At 44.1% G+C, this 16,547-nt stretch overlaps 1 protein-coding gene across 1 annotated transcript; it reads left to right on the top strand.

Moving 5' to 3' along the window:
• Positions 1-4,717: 4,717 nt before the first annotated feature.
• On the top strand, positions 4,718-5,535 carry LOC147972573 (uncharacterized). Its single transcript, XM_087523254.1, has 2 exons — positions 4,718-5,381; positions 5,489-5,535. The coding sequence occupies exons 1-2, from the start codon at positions 4,718-4,720 to the stop codon at positions 5,533-5,535; spliced, it is 711 nt and encodes a 236-aa protein (XP_087379380.1).
• Positions 5,536-16,547: the final 11,012 nt, after the last annotated feature.

Raw genomic sequence — 16,547 nt, 5'->3', positions numbered from 1 at the left:
TATCTCCACTTCGGGGAACAAAGCGTACCATATCGAGTTTTGGAGCGTATGAGAGAAGTGGCCTACAAGTTGGAATTGCCCGAAGGATTATCAGGAGTTCATGATGTGTTCCACGTTTCTCAGTTGAAGAAGTGTCACGCGGAGATGGCTGACATACCATTGAGAGACACAGTGCCTTTGGAAAATATTCAGTTGGATAATGATTTGACCTACGAGGAGAAACCAGTTAAGATCCTCGAGGTTGCCAGCCGAGTTACCTGCAACAAAGTTATCAAGTTTTGCAAAGTTCAGTGGAGCCACCACTCAGAGGATGAAGCCACCTAGGAACGAGAGGAAGATTTGCTCAAAGACCACCCTCACCTATTTTCTAGCCAACCCGAATCTCGAGGGCGAGATTCATCTTAAGGGGGTAGGTTTGTAACATCCCAAATTTTCAATTTGGAATGTTATACATTAGATCATCATTGCATATCATATTTTATTTTGCATTTTGGTTGATCCTAGAAAATTCTACGCAACTCAAGGACCCACGGAGAGAGTTGGGGATTTTGTTATTTTCATATTTGAGTTTTCTCAAATTTTGAGAATAGGATCATTTGATTTTATTTATTTTATCATCAATTATTTCTATTACAAAAATATGAGAGAGGGAATAAAATGACTTTCCCAAAATAGAGAAATATTGAGGATTTAATAAAAAAATCAAATAAGATTTTATTTTGGAGTTTTTCGGTGTTTTATTTGAATTTAGGAAAAATGTGCGTTTTTCAAAATTGCATTTAGGGCCCAAATAAATGTTCACTTTGTCGGGCTTGATTTTAGAAGCCCGGGAAAATTTATTTCGAGATTTTTGGAGTCCGTTTAGTATTTCTTTTTATTTTTCTTCTGAGCGTAACTATTTTTAAAAAAAAGGAAATCGACCTACGGGCCGTGTCCGTCTAGGACTCCCGGCCCACCCCGGGGGGAAACCCTAGCCAGCGCCCGCCCCAGCCCCCGCACCCGCCGCCGCCGCCCTAGCGCGCCGCCGCCGCCTGCGCCCCGCCGCGCCGTCGCCGCCCCGCCACGCCGCCGGCCGGAGCCGCCGCCCCACCGCACGTCCGCCGAGGTTCGCCGCCACCTCGTAGTCCGCGCCACCGGTTTTTTTAGAAAATCGAACGGTTTTCCGTCGTTTTTTTCGGTTTTTTTAGTTTTCGTTTTTTAGATCGGTTTTTTTTAAGTTTAGGTTAAATAGCGAGCGTTCGCTCGTTTGTTCGTTTAAACGAACACGTTCATCGTTTAGATATAGATAACGAACGTTCGTTCATTAATCCGTTCGTCGTTTTCTTTTCTCGGATTAAATCTGTGATTTTTCCAATCGCGATTCCTGATCCGATTTTCGTTTTAGTATAACTTTTCGCTCATTTATCGGAATCAGGCGATTCAAGCGCCTAGAGTTTCGTCTTGAAACCCTCTATCCGTTTAACCAACTTAAACAAGATTTTGCTACTGTAAAACTTGCCCTAGATCCAGATTATTAGAACGAAGTTGTTTTCTTTCGCCGTTTGACTTTCGTTGCTTCGTTCGATTTGATTCTTTTTGCCAACCGGAGTTCTTAAGTTGAACCTTCTGGTTAGATCTCTTATTTGAGTTTTACCTGTGCATTAGATGAGGACTTATTGTATGCTCGTTTGTTTGTTTGCGATAGAGTACCCGGAGTGCGCCGCTTGTTACTTCGAATCGCTAGGTTTCGCGGATCATCAGCAAGGCAAGTAACACTTTGATCATACCTTTTCTACTACCCAGTTTTATTGCATTAGATCAATCCTCACACATTGCATGATTAGGATCTAATTAAATTGTGAGATGGGAAGTAGATGAGGTAGTACCTATTACCTATTTATTACCAAACCTTTGGGAGTTACTTCTACGTTTTCTTATTATGCCATGCTATGCTAGTAGACGTGGATTGGGTGAGTGAAATCCATTGACAGATGTGAGATTGATAATTAATGGTTTATCTAAGGTGCCAACTTAAACACACATCTGGGTGGATTGAGGCACCTGGGTATTCCAGGACTTGCCTATTTTTCTTTTGGACCGCCACCCAGGCTCAAAGGGATCATAAGACTATTCATACTAGAAACTTCCGTGTGCAGCCACAAGCTATTATGGGCTCTAGCATAGTTGACTAAGTTGTGCGAACTCTTACAGTGGTAGACTAGCAGATGTAGGGGATGTAGGTGGTACGGTCTACCCGATCGTAAGGTGCTAGCGCTTTTGAAAGACTATGTCTCGGTCATCCGTCTTCTCAAACATCATGTAGTGCGAGAAAACAAACGGAGGCGATCGAGTCTTGTGGGGAAAAGTGCGCACACCTCTGCAGAGTGTAACAAACTAATCATGGTTAGCCGTGTCCCCGGTTATGGACATCTTGAGTATCTAGTACCTGGATTTTCATGTGAATCTCAACATGTTACTCTAAATTAATTTTGTTGGGTTATGTTTAATGATGTTGCTTAATTGGGATTGAGAATGCTGTCAACCATTCTCAATGTTTAACAACCACCATGATAGTAATTAAATTTATTTCCTTTGAAGTAGGGAAAAATTGGCTTTACGCAAAACTGTAACCATAGAGCTTTCCACCAGCCAAATATGCATATAGTATAGCTGTTCATTCCATTACTCTCTATGTGTTACCTTACCAGCATATTGCATGTGCTGACCCATTTCGAGCTGCAACGTTAATGTTGCAGACTTTTCAGACAACGATTAAGGAGTTTTAGGTCATGGTTCTATACTCAGTGATGCTGTTGGAGTTGATGGACTCTCTTATCTTCCAAGCCTTCCGCTGTTATCGTTATTAGATGGCCTTAAGCCATATTTATTGTAATAAGTTCTCTTTTGAGACACTCGATGTAATAAGTGTGTGATTGCTACTCTGCTATAAATCCTCCGAGTACTATGTGGTGTCAGCACTACTGATCCAGGGATGACACCGGAGCACAGAGATCAGACTGTTTGAGGTCTGGTCGCTACATATTTCCAATGGCTTCACTCAAAGAGATTGGTAGGTGTAGGATTTTGAGTTGAGCATCACATGGAAATTTTTCCTTAGTATTTCCTCGACCCCCTTTAACAGTACGGTGTTTCCTATGACTCAAGAAAGAGAGAAACAAAACTATGAAAACGGAAGTCTTCAAGCTTCATATTCCTCGCATGAATATCAAGTCTTCACGGACACACCAATTTCTTCACTTTCAAAGTCTTCATGAAAGTCTTCAGAAATACCAAAATCTTCAGTCGAAGATATTCATTTTTAGGGGTCGACTTTTCCTGTAAATATCAAAATCCTCATAGACTTATAGACCTGTGTACACTCACACACGCATTAGTCCCTTAACCTATAAGTCTTTAATACACCAAATTCACTAAGGGGCACTAGATGCACTTACAACGCCGTCGCCGGCGGAGCCCCAACCCAGCTACAGGGGAGCAGAGGAGGCCCCGCCGCGTCACTCTCTCTCTCTCTCTCTATCACACAAAGTAGAGGGTGAAGAGGGAAGAAAGGACGAGAAGGAGAGGCCCGCACTGCGCAGTGGCATCCGCCGCCGTCGCCGGCGGCCGGGGCGAAGCCCGTCGCTCTGCCGTCAGCGGAGTGCGCGAGAGAGGCGCAGGGGCTGGGGAGGAATTGCGCTAGGTTTTTGGCCGCTGGGGATTGCCTCCTGTTTTGTTCAGGTGAGATCGGCGCTCCATCGTTGGATCAAAATGAACGGTTAAGATCGAAACCCTAGAGCGGGGTTGGGCCTTTGGGCCGAAAGTGGAGGCGGCCGCGGGCGTGCCACACGCGCGTAGGGCCGAGGCCAGCAGCGGCACGCACAGCCGCGCGCGCTGGGCCGAGGCCGGGCTGTGTCGCCGTTTGTTTTTTATTTCTCTGTCATTTTTTACAGAGAAGAGTTTTTTATAAATGAATTTTGTCCAGTTTTTTGGGCATATTTACAATAGTTTTTTCTATACAAATTTTTCCCAACGAAAATTTTTGTTTAGAGATATGAAAATTAAACAGAAAAGTTTTGAAAATGAAAATAGATAATTTTCAGAAAAATAAATGTTCATGAATTTTATAAAGAAAATTAAAAAGTTCATAATTTTTTATTCTGTCAAAGAAAAAGTTTCTGTAAAGAGTAAAAGTTCATGAATTTTTATTCATGATTTTCCGCTGCGTAAATAATTAATGCTCTTTTACACAGAAAATAAAAGTTTATATATAGTATTAAGTATTTTAAGAGCATGTTAAAATGATTATTAAAATGAATATGATCATGTTATTTTTTATGACCAATGTTGTTTAATAACATGATCATGTTTTATTATTGAAATTTAAAGGTGCATTTATTTCTAATATTTTGCCCAATGGTAATATAGATTTAATTGTATAGACAATTATATGTTTAATTTGACCAACGTTAGATTAATGCATATGATTATTATATTGATGTCACTTAAATTGTGATTTCAGGAGGCTTTTCACTTGATGAGTTGCCTAAAAGAAGTTCCGACACTCAGAGGTGACAACCACACTGAGTGGGGGAAGAAAGTTGAACTGGCATTTGTTTGTGCTGATCTGGACTGGGTTCTGGATGAACCACAGCCGGTCAGACCTACAGAGCCTGTAAGAGAGGCTACCGAGGATGCTGCTGCATGAGCTAAAAAGAGGGGGGATTACACTCCTTTGGAGATGTCCTACATTATAGACAACCAAAAGTGGGTCAATGCAAATAAAAAATGTATGGCCTTTATAAAGAATACAATTGAGAGCACCATTGTGGGCTCCATTGCAGAGTGCACTTCAGCAGCGGAGTTGCTGACAAAGATAAAGAGCCAGTTCACTGGCTCTTCAAAGATATATGCTACCCAGGTGTTAAAACAACTTGTGACAGAACAATACACAGGTGGTGGAATAAGAGAGCACATCCTGAGGATGAGCAATATGGCAGCAAAGTTAAAGCCTATGGATGAGGATCTGGAGATCAAACCAAAGCTCCGGGTCCACCTTGTCATGGCTTCACTGCCAAAGGAGTTTGAAACTTTTGTTGTGAATTATAATATGTCACCTGGAACATGGGACATAGAAAAGACAATTGCTATGTGTGTCCAAGAAGAGAATATACTAAAAGCTTCACATGGTGGAACACTCAACTATGTGAAGGATCATAAGAAAAAGAACAACAATCAAAACAACAAAAGTTCTCCTTCAAAGCCACAAGGAAAAGCTCCCTATCAGCATCAGCGTCAGCAACAATCTTTCCCAGTGGACAAAGACACTTGTCTCCACTGTAAGCAGACCGGGCATTACAAGAAAGACTGCCCTGTTTGGCTGAAGTCCTTAATGGCAAAGCAAGGTAACAACATTGTTTCCTTAGTTAATGAATCCTTGTACACACAGTTTTCGAAATCTACTTGGTGGATTGACTCAGGGGCAACTGTTCATGTTGCAAATTGTTTACAGGGATTCCATTTGACCCGGACTACGCTAAGAAGAGAAGGAGGCATTGAAGTAGCCAATGGAATAAAAGCGGAAGTTGAAGCTGTCGGCGACATCTCCTTGGAGTTAGCTGATGGATTCAATCTTCTACTTAGAGATGTTCTTTATGTTCCTTCATGTAATAGAAACTTAATTAGTGTTTCATGTTTGGACAAAGAAAATTATGAGTGTTATTTTGGACATGGCAAGTGTGCCATCTGGTATAATAATGCTTATGTTGGTAATGGTTTACTACATGATGAGCTTTATTTGTTATCACTTCGTGAAAAAGTGCATTCTGTATGCAATGTGAATGAACATGTTTCCGCGTCGAATAAAGAACAAAATAAAAGAAAGAGAACATTCGACTCATCGAAATTATGGCACTGTCGCTTGGGCCATATTTCGAAGGGGAGAATAGAAAGATTAGTCAAAAGTGAAATTCTTCCACAGTTAGAATTCTCAGACTTAGAACAATGGGTAGATTGCATTAAAGGAAAGTATATAAAACAAATCAAAAAAGGTGCAATCCATAGCACAAGCACACTAGAAATCATCCACACCGACATTTGTGGACCATTTCTGGTGAAAAGTGTGGATGGATATGACTCATTCATAACATTCACAGATGATTACTCTCGCTATGGTTATATTTATCCAATTAAAGAAAGATCTGAGGCATTGGATAAATTTAAAATATTCAAAGCTGAAGTTGAAAATCAGCATGATAAAAGAATAAAGATAGTAAGGTCCGACCTGTTGGAAATATGCCCTAGAGGCAAAAATAAAATGATTATTATATTTCCTTGTTCATGATAATTGTCTATTATTCATGCTATAATTGTATTATCCGGAAATCGTAATACATGTGTGAATACATAGACCACAATGTGTCCCTAGTGAGCCTCTAATTGACTAGCTCGTTGATCAACAGATAGTCATGGTTTCCTGGCTATGGACATGGGGATGTCATTGATAACGGGATCACATCATTAGGAGAATGATGTGATGGACAAGACCCAAACCTAAGCATAGCACAAAGATCGTGTAGTTCGTTTGCTGTAGCTTTTCTGGATGTCAAGTATCATTTCCTTAGACCATGAGATTGTGCAACTCCCGGATGCCGTAGGAGTTCCTTGGGTGTGCCAAACGTCACAACGTAACTGGGTGACTATAAAGGTACATTACAGGTATCTCCGAAAGTGTCTGTTGGGTTGGCACGAATCGAGACTGGGATTTGTCACTCCGTATGACGGAGAGGTATCTCTGGGCCCACTCGGTAATGCATCATCATAATGAGCTCAATGTGATCAAGTGGTTGATCACGGGATCATGCATTACGGTACGAGTAAAGTGACTTGCCGGTAACGAGACTGAACGAGGTATTGGGATACCGACGATCGAGTCTCGGGCAAGTAACGTACCGATTGACAAAGGGAATTGAGTACGGGATTGATTAGGTCCTCGACATCATGGTTCATCCCATGAGATCATCGAGGAGCATGTGGGAGCCAACATGGGTATCCAGATCCCGCTATTGGTTATTGACCAGAGAGTCATCTCGGTCATGTCTGCTTGTCTCCCGAACCCGTAGGGTCTACACACTTAAGGTTCGGTGACGCTAGGGTTGTATAGATATGAGTATGCAGTAATCCGAAAGTTGTTCGGAGTCCCGGATGAGATCCTGGACGTCACGAGAAGTTCCGGAATGGTCCGGAGGTGAAGAATTATATATAGGAAGTGTAGTTTCGGCCGTCGGGAAAGTTTCGGGGGCACCGGTATTGTACCGGGACCACCGGATGGGTCCCGGGGGTCCACCGGGTGGGGCCACCCATCCCGGAGGGCCCCATGGGCTGAAGTGGGGAGGGGAACCAACCCATAGTGGGCTGGTGCGCCCCCCCTGGCCCCCCCCATGCGCCTAGGGTTGGGAACCCTAGGGGAGGGGGCGCCTCCACTTGCCTTAGGGGTTACTCCACCCCCTTGGCCGCCACCCCCCTAGGGGTCCTATATAAAGGGGGGAGAGGGCAGCCACAACTCAAGCCTTGGCGCCTCCCTCTCCCCTGCTACACCTCTCCCTCTCGCAGAAGCTCGGCGAAGCCCTGCTGCGGTGACTGCTGCATCCACCATCACGCCGTCGTGCTGCTGGATCTTCATCAACCTCTCCTTCCCCCTTGCTGGATCAAGAAGGAGGAGATGTCACGCTGACCGTACATGTGTTGAATGCGGAGGTGCCATCCGTTCGGCGCTAGGATCTCTGGTGATTTGGATCACGACGAGTACGACTCCCTCATCCCCGTTCTTTGAACGCTTCCACTCGCGATCTACAAAGGTATGTAGATGCATCCGATCACTCGTTGCTAGATGAACTCATAGATGGATCTTGGTGAAAACGTAGGATTTTTTTTGTTTTCTGCAACGTTCCCCAACAGTGGCATCATGAGCCAGGTCTATGCGTAGTTACTATGTACGAGTAGAACACAAAGTAGTTGTGGGCGTCGATATTGCCAATTTGCTTGTCGTTACTAGTCTTATCTTGATTCAGAGGCATCGTGGGATGAAGCGGCCCAGACCAACCTTACACGTACGCTTACGTGAGACCGGTTCCACCGACTGACATGCACTAGTTGCATAAGGTGGCTGGCGGGGGTCTGTCTCTCCCACTTTAGTTGGATCGGATTCGATGAACAGGGTCCTTATGAAGGGTAAATAGAAATTGGAAATTCACGTTGTGGTTTTGGCGTAGGTAAGAAAACGTTCTTGCTAGAACCCTATTGCAGCCACGTAAAAACTTGCAACAACAATTAGAGGACGTCTAACTTGTTTTTGCAGCAAGTGTTTTGTGATGTGATATGGCCAAAGTTGTGATGAATGATGAATGATATATATGTGATGTATGAGATCATGTTCTTGTAATAGGAATCACGACTTGCATGTCGATGAGTATGACAACCGGCAGGAGCCATAGGAGTTGTCTTTATTTTTGTATGACCTGCGTGTCATTGAGAAACGCCATGTAAATTACTTTACTTTATTGCTAAACGTGTTAGCCATAGTAGTAGAAGTAATAGTTGGTGAGCAACTTCATGGAGACACGATGATGGAGATCATGATGATGGATATCATGGTGTCATGCCGGTGACAAGATGATCATGGAGCCCCAAGATGGAGATCAAAGGAAGCTATATGATACTGGCCATATCATGTCACTATTATTTGATTGCATGTGAAGTTTATCATGTTTTTGCATCTTGTTTACTTAGAACGACGGTAGTAAATAAGATGACCCCTCATAATAATTTCAAGAAAGTGTTCCCCCTAACTGTGCACCGTTGCGACAGTTCGTTGTTTCGAAGCACCACGTGATGATTGGGTGTGATAGATTCCAACATTCACATACAACGGGTGTAAGATAGATTTACACATGCAAACACTTAGGTTGACTTGACATGCCTAGCATGTACAGACATGGCCTCGGAACACAGAAGACCGAAAGGTCGAGCATGAGTCGTATAGAAGATACGATCAACATGAAGATGTTCATCGATGTTGACTAGTCCGTCTCACGTGATGATCGGACACGGCCTAGTCAACTCGGATCATGTTATACTTAGATGACTGGAGGGATGTCTATCTAAGTGGGAGTTCATTGAATAATTTGATTAGATGAACTTAATTATCATGAACTTAGTCTAAAATCTTTACAATATGTCTTGTAGATCAAATGGCCAATGTTGTCCTCAACTTCAACGCGTTCCTGGAGAAAACCAAGCTGAAAGACGATGGCAGCAACTATACGGACTGGATCCGGAACCTGAGGATCATCCTCATAGCTGCCAAGAAAGATTATGTCCTACAAGCACTGCTAGGTGAAGCACCTGCTCTCCCTGCAGAACAAGACGTTATGAACGCTTGGCAGACACGTACTGATGATTACTCCCTCGTTTAGTGCGGCATGCTTTACAGCTTAGAACCGGGGCTCCAAAAGCGTTTTGAGAGACACGGAGCATATGAGATGTTCGAAGAGCTGAAAATGGTTTTTCAAGCTCATGCCCGGGTCGAGAGATATGAAGTCTCCGACAAGTTCTTCAGCTGTAAGATGGAGGAAAATAGTTCTGTCAGTGAGCACATACTCACAATGTCTGGGTTACATAACCGCTTGACTCAGCTGGGAGTTAATCTCCCGGATGACGCGGTCATTGACAGAATCCTCCAGTCGCTTCCACCAAGCTACAAGAGCTTTGTGATGAACTTCAATATGCAGGGGATGGAAAAGACCATTCCTGAAGTATTTGCAATGCTGAAATCAGCAGAGGTAGAAGTCAAAAAGGAACATCAAGTGTTGATGGTGAATAAAACCACTAAGTTCAAGAAAGGCAAGGGTAAGAAGAACTTCAAGAAGGACGGCAAGGGAGTTGCCGCGCCCGGTAAGCAAGCTGCCGGGAAGAAGCCAAAGAATGGACCCAAGCCCGAGACTGAGTGTTTTTATTGCAAGGGAAGTGGTCACTGGAAGCGGAACTGCCCCAAATACTTAGCGGACAAGAAGGCGGGCATCACGAAAGGTATATGTGATATACATGTAATTGATGTGTACCTTACCAGTACTCGTAGTAGCTCCTAGGTATTTGATACCGGTGCGGTTGCTCACATTTGTAACTCAAAGCAGGAGCTGCGGAATAAGCGGAGACTGGCGAAGGACGAGGTGACGATGCGCGTCAGGAATGGTTCCAAGGTCGATGTGATCGCCGTCGGCACGCTACCTCTACATTTACCTACGGGATTTGTTTTAAACCTCAATAATTGTTATTTAGTGCCAGTTTTGAGCATGAACATTGTATCAGGATCTAGTTTAATACGAGATGGCTACTCATTTAAATACGAGAATAATGGTTGTTCTATTTATATGAGAGATATGTTTTATGGTCATGCTCCGATGGTGAATGGTCTATTCTTAATGAATCTCGAGCGTAATGCTACACATGTTCATAGTGTGAATACCAAAAGATGTAAGGTTGATAATGATAGTCCCACATACTTGTGGCACTGCCGCCTTGGTCACATAGGTGTCAAACGCATGAAGAAGCTCCATGCAGATGGACTTTTAGAGTCTCTTGATTATGAATCATTTGACACATGCGAACCATGCCTCATGGGTAAAATGACCAAGACTCCGTTCTCAGGAACAATGGAGTGAGCAACCAACTTATTGGAAATCATACATACTGATGTGTGCGGTCCAATGAGCATTGAGGCTCGCGGTTGGTATCGTTATGTTCTCACCCTCACTGATGACTTGAGTAGATATGGGTATGTCTACTTAATGAAACATAAGTCTGAGACCTTTGAAAAGTTCAAGGAATTTCAGAGTGAGGTTGAGAATCAACGTGACAAGAAAATCAAGTTCTTGCGATCAGATCGTGGGGGAGAATACTTGAGTCACGAATTTGGTACACACTTAAGAAAATGTGGAATAGTTTCACAACTCATGCCGCCTGGAACACCTCAGCGTAATGGTGTGTCCGAATGTCGTAATCGCACTCTATTAGATATGGTGCGATCTACGATGTCTCTTACCAATTTACCGCTATCATTTTGGGGCTATGCTTTAGAGACTGCCGCATTCACTTTAAATAGGGCTCCGTCGAAATCTGTTGAGACGACACCGTATGAATTATGGTTTGGGAAGAAACCTAAGCTGTCGTTTCTAAAAGTTTGGGGATGCGATGCTTATGTCAAGAAACTTCAACCTGAAAAGCTCGAACCCAAGTAGGAAAAATGCGTCTTCATAGGATACCCTAAAGAAACTATTGGGTATACCTTCTACCTCATATCCGAAGGCAAGATCTTTGTTGCCAAGAATGGATCCTTTCTAGAGAAGGAGTTTCTCTCGAAAGAAGTAAGTGGGAGGAAAGTAGAGCTTGATGAAGTACTGCCTCTTGAAGCAGAGAGTAGCGCAGCTCAGGAAAATGTTCCTGTGGTGCCTGCACCAATTAGAGAGGAAGTTAATGATGATGATCAAGATACTTCTGATCAAGCTCCTACTGAACTTCGAAGGTCCACAAGGACACGTTCCGCACCAGAGTGGTACGGCAACCCTGTCTTGGAAATCATGTTGTTAGACAATGGTGAACCTTCAAACTATGAAGAAGCGATGGCGGGCCCGGATTCCGACAAATGGCTGGAAGCCATGAAATCCGAGATAGGATCCATGCATGAAAACGAAGTATGGACTTTGACTGACTTGCCCGATGATCGGCGAGCCATAGAAAATAAATGGATCTTTAAGAAGAAGATAGACACGGATGGTAATGTGACCATCTATAAAGCTCGGCTTGTCGCTAAGGGTTATCAACAAGTTCAAGGGGTTGACTACGATGAGACTTTCTCACCTGTAGCGAAGCTGAAGTCCGTCCGAATCATGTTAGCAATTGCCGCATTCTATGATTATGAGATATGGCAAATGGACGTCAAAACGGCATTCCTTAATGGTTTCCATAAGGAAGAATTGTATATGATGCAGCTGGAAGGTTTTGTCGATCCTAAGAATGCTGACAAGGTGTGCAAGCTCCAACGCTCGATTTATGGGCTGGTGCAAGCATCTCGGAGTTGGAACATTCGCTTTGATGAGATGATCAAAGCATTTGGGTTTATGCAGACTTATGGAGAAGCCTGCGTTTACAAGAAAGTGAGTGGGAGCTCTGTAGCATTTCTCATATTATATGTAGATGACATACTTTTGATGGGAAATGATATAGTGCTTTTGGACAGCATTAAGGCCTACTTGAATAAGAGTTTTTCAATGAAGGATCTTGGAAAAGCTGCTTATATATTAGGCATCAAGATCTATAGAGATAGATCAAGATGCCTCATAGGTCTTTCACAAAGCACATACCTTGATAAGATATTGAAGAAGTTCAATATGGATCAGTCTAAGAAGGGGTTCTTGCCTGTGTTGCAAGGTGTGAAATTGAGCTCAGCTCAATGTCCGACCACGGCAGAAGATATAGAAGAGATGAGTGTCATCCCCTATGCCTCAGCCATAGGGTCTATTATGTATGCCATGCTGTGTACCAGACCTGATGTAAACCTTGCCGTAAGTTTGGTAGGTAGGTACCAAAGTAATCCCGGCAAGGAACACTGGACAGCGGTCAAGAATATCCTGAAGTACCTAAAAAGGACTAAGGAAATGTTTCTCGTTTATGGAGGTGACGAAGAGATCGTCGTAGAAGGTTACGTCGAAGCTAGCTTCGACACAGATCTGGATGACTCTAAGTCACAAACCGGATACGTGTATATTTTGAATGGTGGGGCAGTAAGCTGGTGCAGTTGCAAGCAAAGCGTTGTGGCGGGATCTACATGTGAAGCGGAGTACATGGCAGCCTCGGAGGCAGCACACGAAGCAGTCTGGGTGAAGGAGTTCATTACCGACCTAGGAGTCATACCCAATGCGTCGGGCCCGATGACTCTCTTCTGTGACAACACTGGAGCTATTGCCCTTGCCAAGGAGCCCAGGTTTCACAGGAAGACCAGGCATATCAAGCGTCGCTTCAACTCCATTCGTGAAAGTGTTCAAAATGGAGACATAGAGATTTGTAAAGTAAATACGGACCTGAATGTAGCAGATCCGTTGACTAAACCTCTCCCTAGAGCAAAACATGATCAACACCAGAATTCCATGGGTGTTCGATTCATCACAATGTAACTAGATGATTGACTCTAGTGCAAGTGGGAGACTGTTGGAAATATGCCCTAGAGGCAATAATAAAATGATTATTATATTTCCTTGTTCATGATAATCGTCTATTATTCATGCTATAATTGTATTATCCGGAAATCGTAATACATGTGTGAATACATAGACCACAATGTGTCCCTAGTGAGCCTCTAATTGACTAGCTCGTTGATCAACAGATAGTCATGGTTTCCTGGCTATGGACATGGGGATGTCATTGATAACGGGATCACATCATTAGGAGAATGATGTGATGGACAAGACCCAAACCTAAGCATAGCACAAAGATCGTGTAGTTCGTTTGCTGTAGCTTTTCTGGATGTCAAGTATCATTTCCTTAGACCATGAGATTGTGCAACTCCCGGATGCCGTAGGAGTGCCTTGGGTGTGCCAAACGTCACAACGTAACTGGGTGACTATAAAGGTACATTACAGGTATCTCCGAAAGTGTCTGTTGGGTTGGCACGAATCGAGACTGGGATTTGTCACTCCGTATGACGGAGAGGTATCTCTGGGCCCACTCGGTAATGCATCATCATAATGAGCTCAATGTGATCAAGTGGTTGATCACGGGATCATGCATTACGGTACGAGTAAAGTGACTTGCCGGTAATGAGACTGAACGAGGTATTGGGATACCGACGATCGAGTCTCGGGCAAGTAATGTACCGATTGACAAAGGGAATTGAGTACGAGATTGATTAGGTCCTCGACATCGTGGTTCATCCGATGAGATCACCAAGGAGCATGTGGGAGCCAACATGGGTATCCAGATCCCGCTGTTGGTTATTGACCAAAGAGTCGTCTCGGTCATGTCTGCTTGTCTCCCGAACCCGTAGGGTCTACACACTTAAGGTTCGGTGACGCTAGGGTTGTATAGATATGAGTATGCAGTAATCCAAAAGTTGTTCGGAGTCCCGGATGAGATCCTGGACGTCACGGGAAGTTCCGGAATGGTCCGGAGGTGAAGAATTATATATCGGAAGTGTAGTTTCGGCCATCGGGAAAGTTTCGGGGTCACCGGTATTGTACCGGGACCACCGGATGGGTCCCGGGGGTCCACCGGGTGGGGCCACCCATCCCGGAGGGCCCCATGGGCTGAAGTGGGGAGGGGAACCAGCCCATAGTGGGCTGGTGCGGCCCCCCTTGGGCCCCCCATGCGCCTAGGGTTGGGAACCCTAGGGGAGGGGGCGCCTCCACTTGCCTTGGGGGTTACTCCACCCCCTTGGCCGCTGCCCCCCCTAGGAGATCCCATCTCCTAGGGCCGGCGCACCCCCCTAGGGGGCCTATATAAAGGGGGGGAGAGAGGGCAGCCACAACTCAAGCCTTGGCGCCTCCCTCTCCCCTGCTACACCTCTCCCTCTCGCAGAAGCTCGGCGAAGCCCTGCTGCGGTGACTGCTGCATCCACACGCCGTCGTGCTGCTAGATCTTCATCAACCTCTCCTTCCCCCTTGTTGGATCAAGAAGGAGGAGACGTCACGCTGACCGTACGTGTGTTGAACGCGGAGGTGCCGTCCGTTCAGTGCTAGGATCTCCGGTGATTTGGATCACGACGAGTACAACTCCCTCATCCCCGTTCTTCGAACGCTTTCGCTCACGATCTACAAAGGTATGTAGATGCATCCGATCAATCGTTGCTAGATGAACTCATAGATGGATCTTGGTGAAAACGTAGGAATTTTTATTTGTTTTCTGCAACATTCCCCAACACGACCGTGGGGGAGAGTACTGCGACCGGCACACTCCATATGGCCAATTCCCTGGACCTTTTGCAAAGTTCTTATAGGAGACTGGCATAGTTGCCCAGTATTCAATGTCGGGTGAACCTCAGCAAAATGGAGTAGCTAAAAGGCGCAAGCGTACACTTATGGATATGGTGCGCAGCATGATGAGTTATTCCAACTTACCATTGGGATTATGGATGGAGGCGCTTAAAACCGCCATTCACATTCTCAATAGAGTACCAAGAAAGTCGGTGCCCAAAACACCGTACGAGCTATGGACAGGAAGGGCGCCCTCCCTACATCACTTCAGGGTGTGGGGGTGCCCTGTTGAGGCCAAAATGTTTAATCCAAACATTGCAAAGTTAGATCCCAAAACAGTAAGTTGCCACTTCATTGGCTATCCAGACAGATCAAAAGGTTTTCGTTTCTACTGCCCAGACAGATATACAAAGTTTGTAGAAACGAGACATGCAGTCTTCTTTGAGGACGAAATGATGAGGGGGAGCTTGGTAGCTCAGAAAATTGATCTTGAGGAGAAGAGGGTGCATGCACCTAATCCGATGATTCAGGAGCCATTTTTCTCACTACCAGTTGCAACTCCACCCATGACAACCTTGGGGGTAGACCCGAAACCTGTCCGTCAGGAGCCGACTGAACCCGTTGTTGAGCATGAAAGGGAGGTGCAACAGAAAATTTTAGCAGAAGTGCCAGAAGTTGAGGCACAGAATGTGCCAGAAACTGAGGCCCTTAGAAGGTCTACAAGACCAAGAAAGTCGGCTATTTCTACTGACTTTAAAGTTTATAACACAGAAACGGTTCATATGGAAAAAGATCCCACCTCATATGAAGAAGCCATCATTCATCGAAGTGGATGAAGGCAATGGAAGACGAGATGAAATCGATGAGTTCCAAAGATGTTTGGGACTTAGAGGAAATTCCTAAAGGAGCCAAAACAGTAGGTTGTAAATGGGTCTATAAAATTAAGTATGACTCTAAAGGGAATATAGAAAAGTATAAAGCATGACTCATGGCAAAAGGATTTACACAAAGAGAAGGGATAGATTACAATGAGACATTTTCTCCAGTCTCATGTAAGGATTCCTTCAGAATCATAATGGCATTAGTTGCTCATTTTGATTTAGAGTTACATCAAATGGATGTTAAGACGACATTTCTGAATGGTGATTTAAAAGAAAATGTCTACATGAAACAGCCTAAGGGTTTTATCATGGAAGGCAAGGAAAATATGGGATGCCGCCTGAAGAAATCCATTTATGGATTAAGACAAGCCTCTCGGCAGTGGTATCTAAAGTTTAATGAAACGATTAAAAGTTTTGGATTTAAAGAAAATATTGAGGATAATTGCATTTATGCAAAGTTTAAAAATGGGAAATATATTTTCCTAATCTTGTATGTGGATGATATCCTGCTTGCTAGTAGTGATGTTAGTCTACTACAAGAAACAAAGAAATACTTATCCTCAAATTTTGACATAACAGATCTCGGTGAAGCATCATATGTTTTGGGCATAGAAATTCACCGAGATAGGAACAATGGAGTCTTCGGACTATCGCAGAAAGCATATTTAGA

This window comes from Triticum urartu, chromosome 5A, assembly GCF_056163025.1.
Source record: "Triticum urartu cultivar PI428250 chromosome 5A, HENAU_Tu73, whole genome shotgun sequence".
NCBI lineage: Eukaryota > Viridiplantae > Streptophyta > Magnoliopsida > Poales > Poaceae > Triticum > Triticum urartu.
Note: the sequence above shows the minus strand (reverse complement) of the source record. Positions and strands in the feature narration are given on the sequence as shown.